The 22,803-nt window shown below is 45.0% G+C and overlaps 1 protein-coding gene across 1 annotated transcript; it reads left to right on the forward strand.

The window, feature by feature from the left end:
* Positions 1-430: 430 nt before the first annotated feature.
* VSTM5 (V-set and transmembrane domain containing 5) lies at positions 431-20,180 on the forward strand. The gene is made up of 4 exons (XM_065407084.1): positions 431-749; positions 17,975-18,304; positions 18,397-18,534; positions 20,137-20,180. The coding sequence occupies exons 1-4, from the start codon at positions 431-433 to the stop codon at positions 20,178-20,180; spliced, it is 831 nt and encodes a 276-aa protein (XP_065263156.1).
* Positions 20,181-22,803: the final 2,623 nt, after the last annotated feature.

Raw genomic sequence — 22,803 nt, forward strand, 5'->3', positions numbered from 1 at the left:
GGTTCTCTAAGGGGAGTCGCACCAAAGGGTGTCTGAACCTTGGGCCTAGATGTGGTGGAGGGCAGAGTTAGAGGTCTATGGCAGGACATTACACCCCATATAGTCTGTTTCCCTGCCACTGTGATGTATTTCCTCCCAGACAAAGGAAATGGCACAAACTTTTCCCTGATCTAACTCCACTGAAGTCAGCAGAGTTCCACCAGGGATGAATGTGGCCCAGTTCTAAAGTGGTGAGGTGGAATAGTGCATAGTAACGGAGCAGCATTGCTGGCTCCTCTGCAGAACTGCCAATTAGATGCTCATTTCCTGGCTGTATTACAGCATAGCTCTGTATAGTAGTTCCTCTTCTCATTGCCGCCCTCAGCCAATTGCATCTTAAATCAATACCAGAGGATCACAGGGTGTGAGCAATGGGAGAAGCCTATCACTTATGTGTGTGCTTTGTGCGTGGCCGGCAAAACAATCTCAGGCAGAGACAAAGAGTGTGAGAACTGGTTTAGTCAGAGCCTGCAACCAGCTGAACTGGGTCTGCCCTAGGATCAGTGGCAGCAACTCAGGAGAAGGAGAGAGGCCTGATAGCTCTGAGGCAGCCAGCCCTCGGAGCCGGTCATGCTGGCCCAGATATCCTGTTAAATGCAACCCCCTGGGTTTGCTCTCCTCTCTAATGAGACCTCTACAGGGCTGCAGGAGACAAGGCATCATACTGGGGATCGTGACCCTCTGCCTGGCTGCTGGGTGGGCTCTACAGAGTAAGTGTCCTGGATGAGTTTAATCTGTTTGCTTTGTGCTCTCCTCAACTTTGTCTCTCTCTTCCTCACCCTACCTTCTTTTCTCCACCTCCTTTTACTTGTGCCTTTCTCTCCTTCTTTTCCCCTTTCCCCCGTCTCCTTTCTTCCCGTCTCTCTTCCAAGCTTTGTTTCTGCTCTCTCTCTCTCTCTCTCTCTCTCAGCCCTTTGAGCTGTGTATGAACAATGTAGTTCCTAAGTCTTTGAGAGCAGGGGAATGTTTACATTGCGGCATATGCACTTCCAGCCCCTGATGCCAAACTGAACTCAGCTGACTCGGGCTTGCGGCGCTCAGGCTAAGGGGCTGTTTAATTGCAGTGTAGACGTTCGAGCTCAGGCTGGAGGCCAGGCTCTGGAACCCCACAATGGGGGAGGGACAGCATGGGGTGTAAGTCTACACAGTGTTTGGCCTTGGAAAAGTAGCCAAGACAGTTCTGGCAGTACTTTTCATTCACGCTACTGGAGTTTGTGTGTTGTGGGGAATCAGATCTACTTTGCTGGTCTTTACCCTGACAATGTTAATAGTTGGAGACATCTAGCCCCAGTGTCTGTTCCCTACTCCTTCTGCAGAAGTAAGAAAGCAGATGAGCATTCAGCATTGGGTGAGCTTCAGCTCCTAGACAGGATGAGAGCACATGGATTTAGTAGTGACCCAGCAGAACTGGAAACCAGGTGTAATTCCCATCCCTGGCTGAGAAAGAGGAGGCTTCTACTAATCATATTTTTCTCCTTTATATTTAAACAAAAGAGAGGAAACAAGAACATTTAGTGCAAACAAACCGTACTTAGCATGAAGGGACAGAGCAAAATTGAGAAATATGACAGTGCAGTCAGCAAAAAGATAAATGAGACTTAACTCAGAAACACAAAACATCCCGAGTACATTAAAGACAGTGAGCCAAGCTCCTCCCGGTGTAGTACAGTCAGTGGAATTAAACCAGGTATGTATTTGACCTGATGTTTCCTGTGTTACTTCCAAGGAGAGGGTTAATAGAAGCAGCCAGGACAAGCAGAGAGGTATTCAAATTGGAGTCAGGAGTGTCTGCCTCTGATAATGACTTGCTGTGCAACTCTGTGCAAATCACTTCACTTAACAGTCCTTCAGTTTACATCTTTGTAAAGATTAAATTCCATATCTTCAGCTACAGTAGGATACAGAAGGGGAGTGATGTAGCCATTAGCCCTTTGGTAATGTTACTAACGGTCAATAACATTTTGTTTCAAAGCTTTCTCCTCTTCACGAACAATTTCATAGCTGCCAGCTTTTCTCCAAACACATATGCTATCAGCATGATGTAAACTCAGTTTATGTAGCCATGTTAAGGTCCAGTATATGGTGCATTAGTTTCAATTTTGAATCTCTGCAGGGTGAATAACCTGTAGTCCAGCATTTATAGTCTGCAGGAGATGGAGATCTCATTGTACGAGCAATGGTGTCTTCCTGTCAGTTCAGTCTATTCATATTTCTGTGTTGAATGGATTTTTAGTTATTCTTTGCAGCTCAGCACATGTACACACAGACCATCTTGCAGTCATTCACAAGAAAATGGATTAGGGTGTGATATTTGCTTTCAAGGCTGTCTGTTTGGATTGGGCAAGTTCAAGAGATCTAAACTGATTGCATGCTAAAATATATTTATATGTTTACTTTTCAGATTGCCAGACTTGACTATGTATGTTAGACAAAGATTTTAAAATGTTTGCAATTATTTTCTGGCAGAAAATTATGCCAGAAAATGCATTCTGTGAAAGGAATACATTTACCATGCAATTACCATGTTCAGAACAATACCATGCATTTATCAAAGCAAGTCACTTTAAAGCAGGGGTCTCAAACACGTGGCCCGGGGGCCGCATGCAGCCCGCGGGGCTGTTTTCTGCGGCCTGCGAGCTCCTCGCGGCCCCCCCCAGCGTTTACCTAGAGCGGCTCCAGCCCGACGCGCACCGGGGGAAGGGCAGGCTCCCTGCCTGCCCTGCCCCCTGCCGCTCCGGGAAGCGGCCGGAACGTGGGGAAGGGGGGGCACAGAGCTCTGTGTGTTGCTCTTGCTTCAGGCAGTGCCCCCAGCAGCTCCCATTGGCTGCAGTTCCCCTTTCCCAGCCAATGGGAGCTGCTGGGGGTGGTGCCTGAAGCAACAGCAACACACAGACCCCTGTGCCCCTCCTCCCCCAGGTTCCGGCCACTTCCCGGAGCGGTGCGGGGACAGGCAGGCAGGTGGCCTGCCCTGCCCCCGGTGCGTGTCGGGCCGGAGCCCGCCCCCCGAGTCCCCTCCTGCAGCCCAACCCCCTGCGTACCCCGCACCCCTCCTGCAGCCCAACCCCCTGCTGTACCCCACACCCCTCCTGCACCCCACACCCCAATTCCCTGCCCTGAGCCCCCACCACACCCCACACCCCTCCTGCCCTCTCTGGGGGCAGGAAGGGGGCAGAGTTGGGGTGGGGATTTCAGGGAAGGGGTTGGAATGGGGGCAGGGCCTCAGGGAAGGGGTGGAGTGGGGGCGGGGCCAAGGGTGGCAGGGGGAGGTGACAGTAATGTGGCCCTCGGCCAATGTACTAGTCCTCATGTGGCCCTCGTGGTCATTTCAGTTTGAGACCCCTGCTTTAAAGAGCAAGGTAAAAGGACTACATTTGCCAGGCACCACACCAACACACAGACCAAAAAACAGCAAAGCCCCTTTAAATAAACACCTGATGTGGGGAATAAATCTTTTAAAACAATTTTGAATTGTCACCAGAAGAGAAAACTGACCTTTTAACCTCATTTTCATGGCTCCTATTTACTCTTTCAGGAGTAAAAAGTGAAATTGACCCATGTTCAAAAGACCTATGAGGAGGGCCTATGTGAGGAGAGCCCTATGCAGCCACAGCAAATGTGGCTTTACCCTGAAAAATTACATTGTAACACTGGCATTGAGGGATTCCATGTTTATCATTTCTTGATGATTCCAGATCAAATGTGTTCAGTAAACAAATACAAAGATGGGGTTTTATCCTTAGGGCTGATCTTACAAACCTGTGATCTGAGAATTAAACTGTTTTTTCCATCTTGCACAACACCACCAGTAATAACGATTCTGCACGTTAGATGCTGTGCTGCTGTACTGAAGGCTGATAGGCGTCACAGCTATAACTGAGAGCGGAAGTTGCTGGTAATTTATCCCATTTATTTTCTTAGGTTGGAAGGAAATTGAATTTTGAAAGTACAATTTTTCCATTGAGAATTTTATTCTTTTTGTGTTTGCCTTTGCTGAAATCAAATTTGTGAACTCTCCACAAAGCTCCAAACACAGTCCTAAATGCTCTTTTCTGTGGAGGTCATTTACACTCACTGGAAGGTACCTTTATGCAGCCATAGTGGCATAGAGTGGCCCTAATGTACCGGAGAGTCAGGCTTTCTGTGTTTTCAAGGGTACATATATTTGCAAATTTATATTTTTTTCAATTGAGTACAGCAAGAAGGGCCATGAAAAGGCTTTAAAGGAGACATGCTCACCAACAGCTCCCCCAGACAAGAAGATGTTCTAGTAACAACATGAAACAACCCTTCAGTAGTGAAACTTACCCTTTACTCTTCCAGGTGTTTTGGGTCAATAACTGAGGATTTCAGTCTCCAGCTCAAGCATCAAAGAATCATAGAATATCAGGATTGGAAGGGAGCTCAGAAGGTCATCTAGTCCAACCCCCTGCTCAAAGCAGGACCAATCCCCAACTAAATCATCCCAGCCAAGGCTTTGTCAAGCCTGACCTTAAAAACCTCCAAAGAAGGAGATTCCACCACCTCCCGAGGCAACCCATTCCAGTGTTTCACCACCATCCTAGTGAAAAAGGTTTTCCTAATATCCAACCTAAACCTCCCCAACTGCAACTTGAGACCATTACTCCTTGTTCTGTCATCTGCTACCACTGAGAACAGTCTAGATCCATCCTCTTTGGAACCCCCTTTCAGGTAGTTGAAAGCAGCTATCAAATCCCCCCTCATTCTTCTCTTCTGCAGACTAAACAATCCTAGTTCCCTCAGCCTGTCCTCATAAGTCATGTGCTCCAACCCCCTAATCATTTTTGTTGCCCTCTGCTGGACTCTTTCCAATTTTTCCACATCCTTCTTGTAATGTGGGGCCCAAAACTGGACACAGTACTCCAGATGAGGCCTCACCAATGTTGAATAGAGGGGAATGATCACGTCCCTCAATCTGATGGCAATGCCCCTATTTATACAGCCCAAAATGCCGTTAGCCTTCTTGGAAACAAGGGCACACTGTCGACTCATATCCAGCTTCTCGTCCGCTGTAACCCCTAGGGTCCTTTTCTGCAGAACTGCTGCCTAGCCATTCAGTCCCTAGTCTGTAGCAGTGCCTGGGATTCTTCCGTCCTAAGTGCAGGACTCTGCACTTGTCCTTGTTGAACCTCATCAGATTTCTTTTGGCCCAATCCTCTAATTTGTCTAGGTCCCTCTGTATCTTATCCCTACCCTCCAGCATATCTACCACTCCTCCCAGTTTAGTGTCATCTGCAAACTTGCTGAGGGTGCAGTCCACGCCATCCTCCAGATCATTAATGAAGACATTGAACAAAACCAGCCCCAGGACCGATCCTTGGGGCACTCCGCTTGATACTGGCTGCCAACTAGACATGGAGCCATTGATCACTACCCGTTGAGCCCGACGATCTAGACAGCTTTCTATCCACCTTATATCCATCCTTCACCAGTACAATTTTTGTTAATTATTTGCCTACTGAAATTCTGATTTTCATATTTCAGCTGTTTCATCCAAATCTGCTTGCAAAAAAAGTGCATGCACAATTGTTGTGCTTACCCATGCAAGTTAGTATTTGTACATTCAACAGGCTTATTACACTCATAACTGGACAAGGTGTGTGTCTGTACAGCTCCCTGATTTGATCACGCAATCCTGGTAACTGTGCGTGCAAGTTAGGTGTGCTTTTGGATTCACCGTTGTCCTTGAAAATCAGGCCCTAAACCTCTGTGAAAATGCGTAGTATTTATTACGTGTGAATTACAACTCTGACAAATAACTGACTGCCTTTTTGTAGTTTATATATTGCTATTGTCTCACATTATTGATTATACTTTATAACAGTGATTTATAACCAATTTGATAGCAGTGCTTCTGTAGTCCTGAAAACAGTGTGGGTCAATTGCTAAGTGACTGTGCACTTAAACCCACTATAGTACTTGCTTTTTTGGCCCATGCAATTAACTTACACAGCAGGTTACCCCAGCAGTGTTAAATAATTTTTCTATTAAATGCAAGATTTTAGAGTAAAGTCCTTCCTGACAAATATGGAAGATGTATATTTATTTGTATTGTTGTTTGTTCCGTGGCATGAAGTAAATGGTTCAGTTTTTATAAAATTATATTTATATTCACGGTGTACCTGATCATGCTAGTTATACCATTTGGTAGAATTGGCATGTCTGAAAGACACATAAAAATAGTATTCTGATATTTGTAACTGGGACAGGGCTTTGGAAATTTCAAGTGTGACCTCCACATTTTTAGTTTCAAGAGTCCAGCAAGTATGTTGTAACATGTCACAGTGTGAGGTACTGACTTTGGGTGGGGTGGGGAAGGGCTAATGTTGACCGCAGTCAATAGGAATTGGGTTAGTATCCCTTTACATATTTTGTGAGCACTCTAGTGGCCCTCACTGTATTCTGTGTTTCAGAAGCCACCACAACCCAGACAGAACAGCAGTGTGTATATGTAGCTAGGCCTTGCATATTTGATATATTTAGAAAACACAGTTATTTGGACCTCCCTGTGCCCATGGGGTTCCTTCATATTATGTTTATTGGTAAAGAGCAAGAGACATGACAGAATGGATAAGGGACTTGCCACTATGATAAATGGGTGACTGCTGTTAAGCTCAGTTGATGGAGCTGTGTGTTTTGAGAGATGAAGAAACAGAGTTCTTGTTTGGGGCCAGTGGGTCATCATGTCTGTTTAAAAAGCTTGTTTTTGGAATCTCCTGTGCTTAGTTACTCTTGTGCACATCTCTTTGTGTCTAAGGACAGATGCTTTATAAATGCAGACAGGTGATAGACACTGTTTGGACTTTGTAGTTTCAGCCAAAGAATATTCTTTATATACTTTATTCAGACTTTAGTAATAAAAAGATGTCCATCCAATGCTCAGGACAGATATGCAATGCTTAAAAATTATACAATAACAAATAGGATCAATGAAGAGGAAAAATAAGTCTCAGGCAAAGCAGGGACTTGAATGTGGTCTTCTACATTGCAAGTGAGTGCCGCAAACCTAGGCTATTTGGGAGCGGTGGAGGTGTCACTCTCTCCCCAATGCAGAATAGGATTTTTTTTTTTTTAATCTGACAGGATGGGAAAACTGTTTCCCTCTCAGATTTAGTCACAGAATCTCTTTGTAAGTTATCATAGTCTGACTGTACTAACAGAGTCGGAACTACATTCCGACAGCATCCTCTTGAATTGCCATTGCACTGAGAACACTGACGCTGATGTTCTAATGAAACTATTTTTAATGTGCAGTAATTTCCCCATGTTATTGTTTACAAGGAACAACTTCAGGACAGTACTTTTCAGCGGTCTGTGGAAAGCTGTTCGGAGAGCCGCAAAGCTGTTCGGCACAAGAGTGAAGCATCTATCAGTCTTTGGTAGGGACATCTGCTGCTTGCTGTAACCCAGTCCAAGTCTATTTTAGGATTTCCATAAGATTTTTTTAATCTCAACCATCATGTTAAAGTGAGCTGATTTTCAGCTTGTTTCCTTAATAGTGGCCTAATATTACTTTTCATATAAACAAGTTACACAGAGTCTAGCTATGAGAGAGGAAGGATGGCCCAATGGGATGGCACCAGTCTGAGACATGGGAGACCCCAATACAACTCCCTGCTCTACCACTGGCTTCCTATCTGAGTCATTTAGTTTCTCAGTTCCCCATCTGTACAATGGGGTTATTAGCACTGCCCTCCCACACAGAGGCGCTGTGAGGATAAATGCATTAAAGATCATGAAGAGCTCAGATTCCTCAGTGATGGGGCCCATGTAAGTACCCCAGATAGCTGCCTCGAGGGCTGCGAAGGGCGGCATCCATAAGAGGGGCTCTAGCCTAGGAAGCGTTCCGCTGTGTGAAAAAGTTTCCGAGCCCTGGCTCTGCAGGATATAGTTTCTATATGACAACACTACACATATTAAATAGCTGAAGGCACAACACACACACACACACACACGTCTGGATCAAAGCTCACCTTTGCTAGGGAATATATAACAGCCCAACCCCCTCTATCTTACTCCTTGATCTGTATTCCTCTATTGACGCATTCAGTTTTATTACAGCTTGCGGCAAGAGACACATTTGCAATACCGCCTAGCAAGTGCTATATATTGGCATGATATTCCTGTGGAAATAGGTTTTGCTTCTGCAAGAATTCCAAACAAATCCAACATTAAATAGAGTTAATATTCATCATGTTGAGTTCTTTCACTTTTCTTGTGAAAGTAAAACATATTGCTGTAGGACTATAATTGTAAACATTTCTTCTTTCTTATAAGTATTACTGGCAGGCCCAGATTAAAGAATTTTGGGACCTATGCACTATGCAAATTGCCTTCCTCTTCCTTAAACTAGACAGACCATGTGATATACAAGACAATTGCCTCTCTAGGCAAAACTTCTGTGTGCTGCCCGCCTGCCCCCTTCTGCTCCCTAGAACAGAGGTTCTCAGCTGAGGGGGTTCTCCCCCTTAAGGGCAGCATCTGACTTTCTGGTGGGGCATGGCAAGCCTTCTGATAGTTTGGTGGCTATGGCAGAAGTGAAGGGGTCCAGCCCCTGGTCACAATGTCACTCATTCAGGTTTGGCCCGGCCACCTCTCCGTCATGAGAGGCAGCAGGGACAAACCTGAGTGAGTGGTGTTGCAACCTGGCATATGGGGTCGCAGCACCACTCAGGTTTGGGGGGGAGTTTCCTGTGGTCAGTGGCCCCCCTGATTAGGGACCTGTGCACGGGCACCGAGTGCACATTGGTTAATCCGGGCCTGATTATTGGCATGTTTTAAAAATGTAGGCCAAGATTTTGAAAAGTAACTAGTAATTTGGGGTGCCTGATTTGAGGTAATTCAGTTTAGCTGTAAAGGAAGGTAAGTGCGTAAGTGCCCTAGATAGAGACTGAGATTTTAAAAGCTATCTGTTTAGCCAGGGATCAGCAAACTTTGGCACGCGGCTTGCCAGGCCAAGCACCCTGGCGGGCCAGGCCAAGCACCCTGGCGGGCCAGGCCAAGCACCCTGGCGGGCCAGGCCGGTTTGTTTACCTGCCTCGTCCACAGGTTCAGCCGATCGCGACTCCCAATGGATGTCCTAAGGACATCCCACTTAGATCTTAGGCCTTTAGCCATCACCTTTCTCGGAGCAGGATCCTGCACTCTGCTTCCTCCAGACTGGGACATAGGCTACAGAATCTTGTAATTTACTATGATTATCCTTGCAGGTCTGACTTTAGTTCAGCACCTGCAGTCCTGTTCTCTCAGAGGCAATAACAGGGTTAACCAGTGACCAGCCAGTTTTCCTAAAGCAAAGTTATTCAGAACAAAAGCATTACAGAAAAAACATACCTTTAAAAGCAACGAAGACTATAGACTATAACAGAGTTCAAAAAAGAACTAGATACGTTCATGGAGGACAGATCCATCAATGGCTATTAGCCAGGAGGGGCAGGGATGGTGTCCCTAGCCTCTGTTTGCCAGGAGCTGGGAATGGGCAACGGGGGATGGATCACTTGATGATTACTTGTTCTGTTCATTCCCTCTGAAGCACCTGGCATTGGCACTGCCGGAAGACAGGATACTGGGATAGATGAACCTTTGGTCTGACTCAGTATGGCCGCTCTTATGTTCTTAATGAATTGAATATTTGCAGACTTACCAGGCAGACATCCATCATCCATATAGGGACTCTGGTATGGTAGGATTAAGTACTTCAGGGTCTGCCTTTCTTGGTCACAGTCTCAGGTCCATTGTTGAATCAAGGGTGAGCAGTATCACCGAACCCAAATTTCAAAAGTCATGACTCAGATTCCCCCCCCCCCCGAGTCATAAGATAGGTCCAACAATAATTAGATAGATAGAGGTGGATTTTTTGGTCTGTCTTGACATTTGAACTCCCCCTGCCCATCCCCAGTATGTGTCACCAACTCTCCCAAAGTAACACGTGTGGTGATTTTAGCCTCTGTTTCAGAGCTCTCAGCCCCACATCGGCCCATCCCCCCAGCAATGAATTCTTCCCCCAATCTCCAAACCAGTCCTGCCCCCCCACCGCCACCCCCAACCCCACCCCCCATCACAGCCCCACCTCTGCTCCTCCTGCGGTTCTTCACCCACCTCTCCCAGACCTGGGGGATGCTGCAGCGGGGTCCCTCTCCCCCTTCCAGGTTGTGGGGCAGCTCCAGGGGCTCATCACCCCCCTATGTCCCTTCCTGGGCTGGATGCTGCAGGGAGGCAGAGGCACGGAGCAGAGGTGCTGTCCTGCCCCTGTTGTTCACAGGAGGGGAGGAGGGAGCCAGCTGAGCTGTTGGGCTCTTTCTGTTCCCTCCTCCCCTCCCTTTCTGTGAGAATGACTTCAGGTTACTATGGAGAGAGAGAAAGAGCTCTTCCTACAGCAGCTCTGATTGGTTGCTCAGCCCCAGGAGGTGGGAAAGTGAGGCAGACAGCCAATCAGAGGGGATTTCCCCTCAGGCAGGGCTCAAACAAATAAATTCACTGTAGGGCTGGAGACTCTGGCCTCAGGGCCAGAGTGGTGTCAGCCCCGGCCAAAATCCCATCATTCATGAAAAAATGGTCAGAGTTAGCAACACTGAGCGAGCAACCCCCTGCCCCACATCAAGGAGGTCTTGTTTGGCAGACGTCTCTATACTATCTAGACCAGTCTATACTATCGCCCCCAGGGTGACACTTCCCCAGACTTGTTATCTGCATTATGAATTTGATTAATTACTTCCCCAGTGACTTTAATTCCTTCAGGAAACCCTATGACTCCTCCACTGAGCCAGGGATATAGTCACTAGCCTGCCCATAATAATACATATAACAGTTATAAAATTGATACACTAGTTTTTTAATATGCCATGTGTCCATAGCATTAGTCAGAGGGAGTTTTGCTATTGACTTGGATGGGACCTTGTGTGGCTCATAAGGATTCTAATCTCAGCCACTGTGCTAGTCTATGCTCTGTTCTCTAAAGAAATAGCTAGTAAGCTGTTTCAGAATGAGACAACCAAGAGGCACATGGTAGATAAAATGCGTAAGCAGAAACCCACGTATGTGTAAGGTATGAATAGTGTTTGCCAGAAGAGTGTACGTGAAAACCCCACCCACTGGCAGATATTCACCCATGCCTACCAAAATAAACAGCCTTTTACATTATAGCGTTAGTTACATAGGTTTATAGCCACACCTAGTTCTTCCAGTTATAAGTGAGAACTGTTAAAGATGTCAAGGAGCCAACACAGTAGATAATCAAGTTGACTCCCCACCTCTGATCCAGAAAAGGCAGGAGACTGCCATTCAGGCCTGGTCTACACTACAAAGTTAGGTCAGTGTATGCCGCCCTGCATTGACCTAGCTGTTCATGTGTCTACACTTAATTTGTCTCCTACCAGTGTAAGTACCCCATTACAGCGATGCAGTAACACAACCTCCCTGAGTGGTGTTCAGCCGTGAGTGATGTACTGAGGTTGATGCAGTGCGAATGTAGACACTGCCTTATTTATGTTGACCCTAACAGTCCTCCAGCAGCTGTCCTATAATGCCTGACACTGACCACTCTGGTCACAATTGCGAACTCCATTGCCCAGAGGTCATGGAGACTGGAAGGCCCCCCTCCCCTTTAAATCCCTGCAAGTTTTTGAAATGCGTTTTCCTGATTGTCCAGCTTGGCGAGCACATCTAGCAGCTCTCCTTTGTTGTGTGCAATTGCCTAGTTGACCATGCCGGCTACACTCTCTAGATGTGCTCTAGCTTGGAATAGATAGGAGATATTGGATCTTCTGGGCCTGTGGGGAGAAGAGGCTTTGCAAGCACAGTTATGGACAAGCTGTAGAAACATGGGCATCTATGAGCAGATTGTGTGGTGGATGCAGGAGAAGGGGTACAACAGGGACCAGCACTAGTGCTGCACGAAAGCAAAGGAACTATCAAAAACCTTCAGTTATTCTTCACTTGCAATTTAAACAAATCCATGATGAGATAACTGGCTCTGTGAATGAGGGGAAAGCAGTGGATGTGTTATTCCTTGACTTTAGCAAAGCTTTTGATACTGTCTCCCACAGTATTCTTGCCAGCAAGTTAAAGAAGTATGGGCTGGATGAATGGACCATAAGGTGGATAGAAAGCTGGCTAGATTGTCGAGCTCAACGGGTAGTGATCAATGGCTCCATGTCTCGTTGGCAGCCAGTATCAAGCGGAGTGCCCCAAAGGTTGGTCCTGGGGCCAGTTTTGTTCAATATCTTTATCAATGATCTGGAGGATGGCATGGACTGCACCCTCAGCAAGTTTGCAGATGACACTAAACTGGGAGGAGTGGTAGATACACTGGAGGGTAGGGTTAGGATACAGAGGGACCTAGATAAATTAGAGGATTGGGCCAAAAGAAATCTGATGAGGCTCAACAAGGACAAGTGCAGAGCCCTGCACTTAGGACGGAAGAATCCCAGGCACTGCTACAGACTAGGGACTGAATGGCTAGGCAGCAGTTCTGCAGAAAAGGACCTAGGGGTTACAGTGGATGAGAAGCTGGATATGAGTCAACAGTGTGCCCTTGTTGCCAAGAAGGCTAACGGCATTTTGGGCTATATAAGTAGGGGCATTGCCAGCGATTGGGGGACGTGATCATTCCCCTCTATTCGACATTGGTGAGGCCTCATCTGGAGTACTGTGTCCAGTTTTGGGCCCCATACTACAAGAAGGATGTGGAAAAATTGGAAAGAGTCCAGCGGCAGCCAACAAAAATGATTAGGGGGCTGGAGCACATGACTTATGAGGAGAGGCTGAGGAAACTGGGATTGTTTAGTCTACAGAAGAGAAGAATGAGGGGGAATTTGATAGCTGCTTTCAACTACCTGAAAGGGGGTTCCAAAGAGGATGGATCTAGACTGTTCTCAGTGGTAGCAGCTGACAGAACAAGGAGTAATGGTCTCAAGTTGTAGTGGGGGAGGTTTAGATTGGATATTAGGAAAACTTTTTTCACTAGGAGGGTGGTGAAACACTGGAATGGGTTACCTAGGGAGGTGGTGGAATCTCCTTCCTTAGAGGTTTTTAAGGTCAGGCTTGACAAAGCCCTGGCTGGGATGATTTAGTTGGGGATTGGTCCTGCTTTGAGCAGGGGGTTGGACTAGATGACCTCCTGAGGTCCCTTCCAACCCTGATATTCTATGATTAACTGCATCAGGCGTACCAGAAGGCCAGGGAGGCCAACAGTCAATCTAGTGCCAAGCCACAAACCTGCTGCTTTTACAAAGAGCTGCATGCCATACATGGGGGAGACCCCACTACCACCCCACAGACCACCACGGATACCTCCAAGGAGACTGAGCCACAGGCTCCTGGGCTGAACAGCAAGGATAAGGAGGGAGTGGAGGAGGCCTGGCTGATCTCACTGCTCCCAAGGGACTGGAGGGATTCTCAGGATGTGTGTGTGTTGGGGCACTAGGGAATGGGGGGTTCTGTGTGGGGTGCTGGGCAGTTGTGGTGGGGCTATAGGGGGCGCTGGGCAGGGGTGGTGGTGTGCAGGGCACTGGGCATTTATGGTGGGGGGATTTGTGGGGGGGTGCTGGGCATAGCGGGTCCGGGGGGCACTGGGCATAGGGAATCAGGGGGGCGTTGGGTGGGGGGGCTGTGTGGCACAGCATGGGCCCGCCCCCAAGGGGAAGTGGCATACTGACAGCACAGAGCCAGGCGGACCAGTGTGTGTCTGGCCATGCCATGCCCCATTGCCCCTGGCTGGCCTCCTGCTCTGGGAACTAACCTCCCCACACCATGCTCCATTGCCCCCAGGGGGGCCCACAAATATGTTTGGCGCCAGGCCCACAAAAGGTTAATCCAGCCCTGGGAGGAAGAGGAGGTGGATGGGGCACATGCTACAAGCCAGGACCTGTTTGACACTCTACCACAGTCCAGTCAGTCCTGACAGTCAAGCACACGCGAGACCGATGCAGGGAAAGGAACCTTGGGTAAGTATATAAATTTATTTCGCATTACAGCGATGATGTCCCCTACTTAACAGGACGCAACCATTGACTTTTCTTTTAATTTACTCATACTAGAAGAGGTTGAATAGTCATCCTGGGGGATCCAGCCTACCTCTTGCTCCCTGGGCTCATGAAGTCATACTATAACCACCTCAACAGCACCAGAGAATATCTCAACTACTGACTCAGCAGGTGTGGAATGACAGTTGAATACACTTTTGGTAGATTGAAGGGATGCTGGTGTTGTTTACTCACAAAATTGGATGTCAGTGAAAAAAATATCCCAATGGCCATAGCTGCCTGCTGTGTCCTGCATAATATCTGTGAAGCAAAGTGGGAAAAGTTGCCACTGGGGTGGAGGGAAGAGGTAGCTTGGCTGTCTGCTGTGTTTAAACAGCTAGACACAAGGGCTATTAGAAGAGTTCAGCGTGGAGCTATATGGCTCAGGAAGACTTTGAAAGAGCACTTTAACAGTGAGCCAGAGTAATGTGGTATGGTGTAGTGTGCTCTACCTGACCCTGCTGTTTTGGGGCTTGTTAGGAATTGTGTGGTGATTCCTGTACTTTTATGATTATTAACCTGTGTTTGTCACTGATCCTATGAGTTGAAATAAATGCGTGCTTTCAGAACTGCTAGGCACTCTGCAACATATGCTGTGACCTAATAAAGATGAATTATTTCCCAAACAATAGAATTTTATTCAGTAGCACAGCCAGTACAAAAAAACCATCTGTGCAATTTAAAAGCAAATACATTAAAAACTTAATATACTAATGGAACAGAACTTAACAACGTCCACTTTACCTACACATACCACAACCGTGGCTTTCACAGGTCAGTGTATGTGAAGCTGTGTTTGTCCTTAATGTTCCCTGCAGTGGAGCGGTGGGGATAGGGCCCCTGATGCCATGTGGAATGTTGAGGGAATAAGGAGGTGCTGTAATGGAGTTCTCCATGGACTGCAAAGGGTGGCAAGTCCATGATTGTTGAACCTGCGGGTCCACAAGAACCTGCAGCATTTGTGTTTGCTGCCAGAGAAGTCCCGTTATGTCCTGGTGCATCTCCCTCTCCTTTTCTTACTGGGAATCCTGGGCCTTTCTCCTATCTGTGCTTTCCTTCTCCAGGCTATCTGAAATGTTCACCCTCCGGCCTTTGCTCATGGTCTGAGGCAGCACTGACTTGCAGGATCTCACTGAACATATCATCCTGAATCATCTTCTTTTTCCTCCTTATCTGGTTCTGGTGTTCTATGAGTGTGAAGGGAGAACCTCTCAAGGCTGCAATGGCAGTAGCAGCGCATAAAACATACAGAGGTACGATTGTCAGTATCGTCATAGCGGAAAGTGAAACTTAAGATTCAGAACTCCCCTTGCTTACTGGCACCACTCACAGCACCAGACTTGATGAGTTTGACCCACCAGGGGTGAGAGAAATGAGGAGGGAATTGCTCGGTTGCTTGAAACTATAAGTATAGGGCAATGGCAGTGAATAATGGCACCGTTAGACACAGACAGTTGCGATTTTAGCTGATATCTCACTCCTAATGGCAACAAAGGCAGAGAAAACACAGCTGCTGCTGGTGTCCCGAAGCTGCCTGGGCCCACATGCTGCTGGCCTGTGTACTGCAATGGTACATGCTGAAGTTATCACTGACTGGCATGGTAAAGTCTTCAGGTTTCTCCCTTCAATTGAATGTCTGCTTTTTGGATTATTTCTCTCCTCTCCTGCCCCTGATCTCTCAGCTTCCTTCCTCCCCCCCATCCCCAAATCCACATATCCAGATCCCATAGCCAAAGCCACAACACCCATATTCAAGTGATAAATGGACGATGATCTGAAATGGGATTCACTGTTGCATGACCTCTATCATATCCTCCCTTAGTCTCCTCTTTTCCAAGCTGAAAAGTCCTAGCCTCTTTAATCTCTCCTCATATGAGACGCTCTCCAAACCCCTAATTCACTATTGCATGGTGGAATCTGTAAACAGTAGGGAAATCCACACGTGGTTTTCTTTGATAGAAGAATTTTTCCTAACTGTTGCTGAGGATGGATTCTAACTGCAGTTCCAATGGCAGGTGGCCATTGCTTTTTCTATAATCAAATCGGTCTGCTAAATCTCTTCTAAATTGTTTTAAAATTGTAGCAGTATAGCACATGAGCATGTATATCTCTTTGCCAAACTCCAGAAGAAGGAAATTCGAGCTGGAAAGGGAGGGACAGAACCTGTTTGCTGATTGTTTTTCTCTGGCCAGGGGCTCTATGTTTTTTGCCGCCCCAAGCATGGCAGTCAGGCAGCCTTCGGTGGCACACCTGCAGGCGGTCCGCTGGTCACGCGGATTCAGTGGCATTTCTGCGGGTGATCTGCCGGTCCCACGCCTTCAACGTACCCACCGCCGAATTGCCGCCGAAGCCGTGGGACTGGTGGACCTCCCGCAGGCATGGCGCCGAAGGCTGCCTGACTGCCGCCTTCACGGCGACCAGCACGGCTTGCTGCGTTGGTGCCTGGAGTCACCCCAGTCTCTGGCAATTGGGATAGAGAAGAGGACACATTGAAATTCACCTGAAATGGCTGTTTTTAAAATGAATCAGTTGGGTGAGCATCTGATTTTTAAGAGAAAGCTGCATCTCCCCTAGGGTGACCAGATGTCCCGGTTATATAGGGACAGTCCCGATATTTGGGGCTTTTTTTTAATATGGGCGCCTATTACCCCCCAACCCCATCCCAATTTTTCACATTTGCTATCTGGTCACCCTAATCTCCCCACAACAGCACCCATCCCTCCATGGGAAGTACAAGCTAATCCAAGGGAAAATTGAAACTTTTTGCTTGCGTAATTGTTTTCTCTTAGTCCTCAGGAGAAGCAGAGCCATCTAGCTATTGCACATGGAAAAGTCTATAAATTCATGGTTCCCAAACTGTGATTAGCAAAGAACTTACTGATGTTGCAAAAAAAAAAAGCTGTCTGGTCACATGGTGATGCCTCATCTTCCTCATTTCCAGCTGCTAAACTGTATTAAAAGAAGTTTAAAATACATGAACCTAATATTACATTCACATGTCTGCATTTGCTCTAGTTGCCACTGGGATGTGATCTGATCATGATTGAAAGAGGAAATGCCATTGTAATCACAGATGGAAGGAGAGGTGATAACTGAAACAATCTCTGTATTAAGATTGTATATGAAAAGCCTGAAAACTCCTGATTCTGTGTTTATGGAGAGGAAGGGTGGTTCAGGGTTAGAGTGCTAGGCTTGGGACAATCACGTTCAGTTTCTTCCTTTACCACAGACTTCCTTTGTGACGTTGGGTTAGTCACTTAGTCTTTCAGTTCCCTATCTATAAAGTGGAATAATTACACTTCCCTACCTCAAAGGGGTGTTGTGAGGATAAATACACGAAAAGATTGTGAGGTAGTCAGATACTACCGTGATGGGACCACGTATGTACCTAAGATCGATAAACTGAAAACAAATCAGGAAGCAAAAATAACAGTTTCTCCGTTCATACATTTAAATACAATCCATGATTTTAATATATATATATATATATATATATATATATATATATATATATATATATATAAAGCCAAGATTTCTAAAAGTAAATAGTGATTTTGGCTTCCTAACTTGAGCCACCTTAAAGGGGCCCAGTTTTCAGAGAATGCTGAGCATCCACCCTTAGACCCCACCAAGGTGTCTCCAGTCGGGCACTCAAAGACTGAGGCACATAAAATCACTAGTCACTTAGGAAAATCTGTACCTCTGTTCCCTGTACCTTAAAGGAGGAATGCTACAGTATTGTTTAAGCCTGGCATTAGCCTGAAATCTGATCTGTTCCTGACCATTAGCCAGTCATGCTGATCACTCTAATACAATGTATGAACTGCCCTCACTATAAGTCATGCTTGCTTAGTACTGCATCAGCACTCACTGCCCAACCCTCCTTTGTTTTTCAGCCCAACGAGGAGTATCTTTACTAGTCCCGCAACCCAACATAAATGCCACCGTGGCACAAAATATTCTCCTCTCTGTTGAATATTCTTGCAAAGGCATAGTTTCCATTGAGTGGAAGCATGTGTCGAGTTGGGGCACCAACAAAATTGTGGAGTGGAAACCAGGGAGTTATACTAACATATCCAAAAGTTACAAGGACCGAGTGAACACTTATGAAAACGGCTCTATACAGCTTCTGAATGTAGGCGTGAGAGATGCTGGCTATTATGTTGTCACCGTAACAGAAGAGTTGGGAACCAACATCTACGGCACCATCGTATTAAGTGTCTATGGTATGAACTAATCAGTAGTTCTTTTATTCTACCATTGAAATGCATATGTGCTCATGACCAACTTCATCATGTTATGTTTTTTCCCCCCTTAGAGATTATCTATGAAGATTTACATTTTGTAGCTGTCTTCTTTGCATTTCTCACTGCTGTGTCTGCAGTTTTAGTCTGCTGCATGTGGTTCTGTAATAAATCTGTGCATCTATTCCAGAATAAGAGAGACAAGCTCAAAGGTAATTTTCTGTGCGTGGACATCATGATGTAATGAGGTTTCCATGCCTAAATTATGAACATTTGTTCACTTGTGATTTGGTCCTGGGAGGTGCTGAGCATCGATACCTCCCACTGACTTCAATGAGAGTTACTGATCATCAAGATCAAGCCTCTAATGTAGGCCAATGAAGAATGCTCGCTGTTGTTAAAAGTCCTACTTATAATTAGACTTAAAAAAAAACAAACACTAGGAAATATACTGTATGGAACAACTCTCGAATTGCAACTCTTCAGGCAACTTTTGTACTGGCTAAGTAACAAACCAAGATGATACTGGATTATGCTACAGAGAATATACTTCCTTGTCTATCCAGATCCTACCTAACCCTTCACTAGTTTCAGGCCATCTACCTTCTCAGTGTAGACCTTCCAGTGGCTTTTTCCTGTTGGTAAAAAGTCGATGTTTTTGCCTATCTGGGCACAGTTTGAACTTTTTAATTGTGACCAAGCAGGAAAAATAGACCTTTTACCAGACAAGTAAAGATAGTTTAAGTTCTGAGGCAGTGTGGTCCAAATCATCTTTTTTTTTTTAACTCTGCTGAAGTCAGTGAGTTCTAGAAGGGATAAATTTGGTCCAGTAGGTCTTTTTCATCTCTTACCTCTATGCTTGTAAGACCCCAAAAGGTTTTCATACATACATGACATATTTCTGTGATTTTGTTGCAGCTAAAAACACTTTCATTGTGTGCACTGAATATACATTTCCATGGTTTACCTAAGATGAACATTTACTCAGCCTCTTAGGAGGGGGCCATTTTGTACAAGATATTCCCGTGGGTACAGATCCAGAAAACAGGATATTTGACTCAACAACAAACACAATTTGTTGTATCAGATCCAACCAATGATCCATCAGCTTCAGTACCTCACCCAGGGGAATGGTCTAAATAGAGCTCAGTTCTGAGATTTCACCCGTTTCCCCCATCTTCCATCAAGGCATTTGCAACCTAATGCTATTTTTGCTGTGAGTCCTGATTTAAGGAGTTTGTTCAGAGAAGGTCCCCGCCTCTGAAACCAGCCAGTGCTGACGTTCTGCTAGAGCCAGAGCTTTGTAAACTTCAGAGTAAAGTGCCACCCTTATCTGTCTGGTCAAACTTGGGAATGACAGTGTGTAGTCAGTCACAACAGGTTATGGTATCTTAGTGGTCTTCTGCTCTTTGAAGAAACCAGTATCATAGAGTCATAGGATCTCAGGGTTGGAAGGGACCTCAGGAGGTCATCTAGCCCAACCCCCTGCTCAAAGCAGGACCAATCCCCAGACAGCTTTTTACCCCAGTTCCCTAAATGGCTCCCTCAAGGATTGAACTCACAACCCTGGGATTTTAGCAGGTCTATGCTCAAACCACTGAGCTATCCCTTACGTTTTTAAACATGGTGAGGGGCACTGTATGTGGTTAACTAAAATATTTTTAAATACCTTTACAATCCCAGAGTAATCATATCTGAGCAAGTTTATACTAATGACAAAAGGTTCAGATATTAACATTAGGTGAATTGTTAATTTTGGAATGTTGGTCTTCTAATTGATTTTCAGATCAATAAATGTATCTTTCTATTTGCAGCAAGAACAGCTGAAGAGATAGAACTGCAAACCATTGAGTGTTAGCCAAGAACATTTCATAACAAATAACATTTCTACCTCAAGAAAAAATAATGGTAAAGGAAAGGGGGGGAACCCACAAAAGGTAAAGTTTTTATACAATCTTTTTTTAACATGACTGATATAGAAACTTCCTGACTTGCAAATAAGACGTCAATTGGAGATGGAATCAGAGCTGCATGTATGGAGCCTCTTGCAAGTGTGAAGATTTCAGTTCTACCATTTACACTGGACAAGGTCAAAGTGAACAGAATGCTTACTTTGTTGAGCATGGGGACTGTTTATGGGCTATATCATAAGATCTTTAGTCTGTATCTCTCTCAAAAAAACAAACCAACCATGCTAGTTTGGCTACATAAAACTGGGAAATATAAAGAGGACTTGGTTAGGGTCTTAATGGACATTTGTTTTGCTAATGAGTATCCCAGCTAGTGCAAGTTTCCCATCACAAATAGGCAGCAGACTAGACCTCAGCATTCTTCAACATGCTGCAATTGTGCATTAATGTATTAAATTATTAATTTTAAAATAAATGAAGGACAGTATACTGTATACTGCATATTATGCTGCTATTTTCAGGCAAAAAGAATTTGCTGAAGCCTCTGAAGACTATTATAATTCATCATGAGACAAAAGTGAATTTGAGCCAAAGACCCCATGGTTGAAATGCCATTACTCAGTGTCTTTATGATTGTTTACATTGTTTCGTGATATTAATGCACACTTAACATTCTTATGGAAAGTTCTTAAACAATGAACAATGCAAATGTACAGAAGGTGACACCATCAATAGACTATGATTAGAACAGTGAGAAAAGTTCTGGTGGGGTCAAAAAGTGACATGGAATTGTATCCAGATTTAATACAGAGCACCATGGATTCCACAAACTCAGGCCAGGGAAGGACTGAGTCTATCTTGTATGGGAGAGCTGCTTAACAAGGTGGTGTTGTTTTTTCAGAATTTAAGTTTTAAATGACAGCAAAGCCTCCTTTGCTTTTATTTTTTGTAAGCAAATATTAAATGAACTAACGAATACTGGTCTGTAACTGTGTGCTGCACTTAAGGTTATTATATAGGTCTTCTGGGTGGAGTAATATTGGCTTTTTGAAACAGAAAGCACTAAAGTCTGTTTACTTAAGTAAATTTGAAAGCATTAAGCTATAAATTATCTTGTTTTTGTAAAAAGAGAGGAATACTATATTATGAAATAAACCTTGAAAATGAGACACACTGGATCAGTCTGTATCTGAACTGATATCTATAATCTTAAATACTTATATGGTTCTTATTATCATAGTATCTAAGTGCCTCATGCTCTTTAATGTATTTATCCACACAACATTCCTGTGAGGTTGGGAAGTGCTATTATTGCCATTTTACAGATTGAAATCAATGGAAGCTAGGAACTTTTGAAAATCCCAGTAGGCACATATCTGCTTCTTAAAGCACCTAAATACCTTTACAAAGCTGGCCTTAAGTAACTTGCCCAAGGTCACATTGGAGGGTTGTCATAGAATAGGGACTTGAAGCCAGGTCTTTCAAATGCTGGACTAGTGTCCTAACCACTAGACAAAACTTCCTTTCATGTTAGATTTTATCATCTTAATAAAACACCACAAAAGAATGTCATAAGTTTCAGGGGAGTTGCTGTGGTCTGCAGAGATGGCACCTGAAACACTTGAAAGAATGCATTCAAAATGTAACCTGCTAAGCAACTTGGGGGGGAAAGGAGGGGGGAAAACAACAACATGTTGTTACATTATGCAGTCCTGCCACCATACAGCGTAAGGACGGGTCTGGATGTAGGCAGACCTTCAAGCAACACCCAAGTGCTATAGGAAGTATTGTTGAGGATTCAGGAAGCGGGAATTTTCCCCATTAGTGTTGAATCAACATGCCAGTATGGAGCGGGGAGGAAGATTATGCTACTTGAGATGCCAACTTTCAGATGAAGCATGAACTTTAAGTTTACCTAAGTGCAGTCATGCAAAATCCCATGCCATTTTCTGTAAGAATGGGGGTGGGGGAAAAGGGGGTACAGGAGGAAGTCTTACTATTCTAGCCAGATTCCAATTCAGGTTATTACATTTTGCCTGCTCCCTGAAGTTCCAACTGGACTTAGTATCCACCACTTGCTATTGTGCTGCACTGTGTTTCATTAATGGATAATGTGATTCCAAATCTTCCTGAGAGCAGCACTGTGACACCTTAATATCGGTAAAGCAAGACAATCACTACTGAAGCCTTCAGTATTTGTTACTTTTAGAACCCATTTCACAAATATATTTGCATAATTTATAGGTGAAAATCACAGAATCAATAAAATACAAAATGTACTTGAATGATAAAATTGCTCTACATTTTTGTGTTGTGGACATTCCTACTGCCCCTTCTCTTAAAGCTAAGTAGAGGAATAACTATAAAATGGACTACAAATTTTGGCCAACAAGAAAGTATCTGAGCCATAAAAGAAAAACATAGATAAGCTTTATAAAAGATTTAACTACCTGTGTCTGGCAGGCTATATTGCATTAATTTCCTCACTGGCACCCACTGAGTACGTATCATATCCTGGGGGCATCATACGGATTCCTTTTATCCCTCATATCTGCTACAGTAGGCTGCAAG

Source organism: Emys orbicularis, chromosome 1 (assembly GCF_028017835.1).
Source record: "Emys orbicularis isolate rEmyOrb1 chromosome 1, rEmyOrb1.hap1, whole genome shotgun sequence".
Lineage (NCBI taxonomy): Eukaryota > Metazoa > Chordata > Testudines > Emydidae > Emys > Emys orbicularis.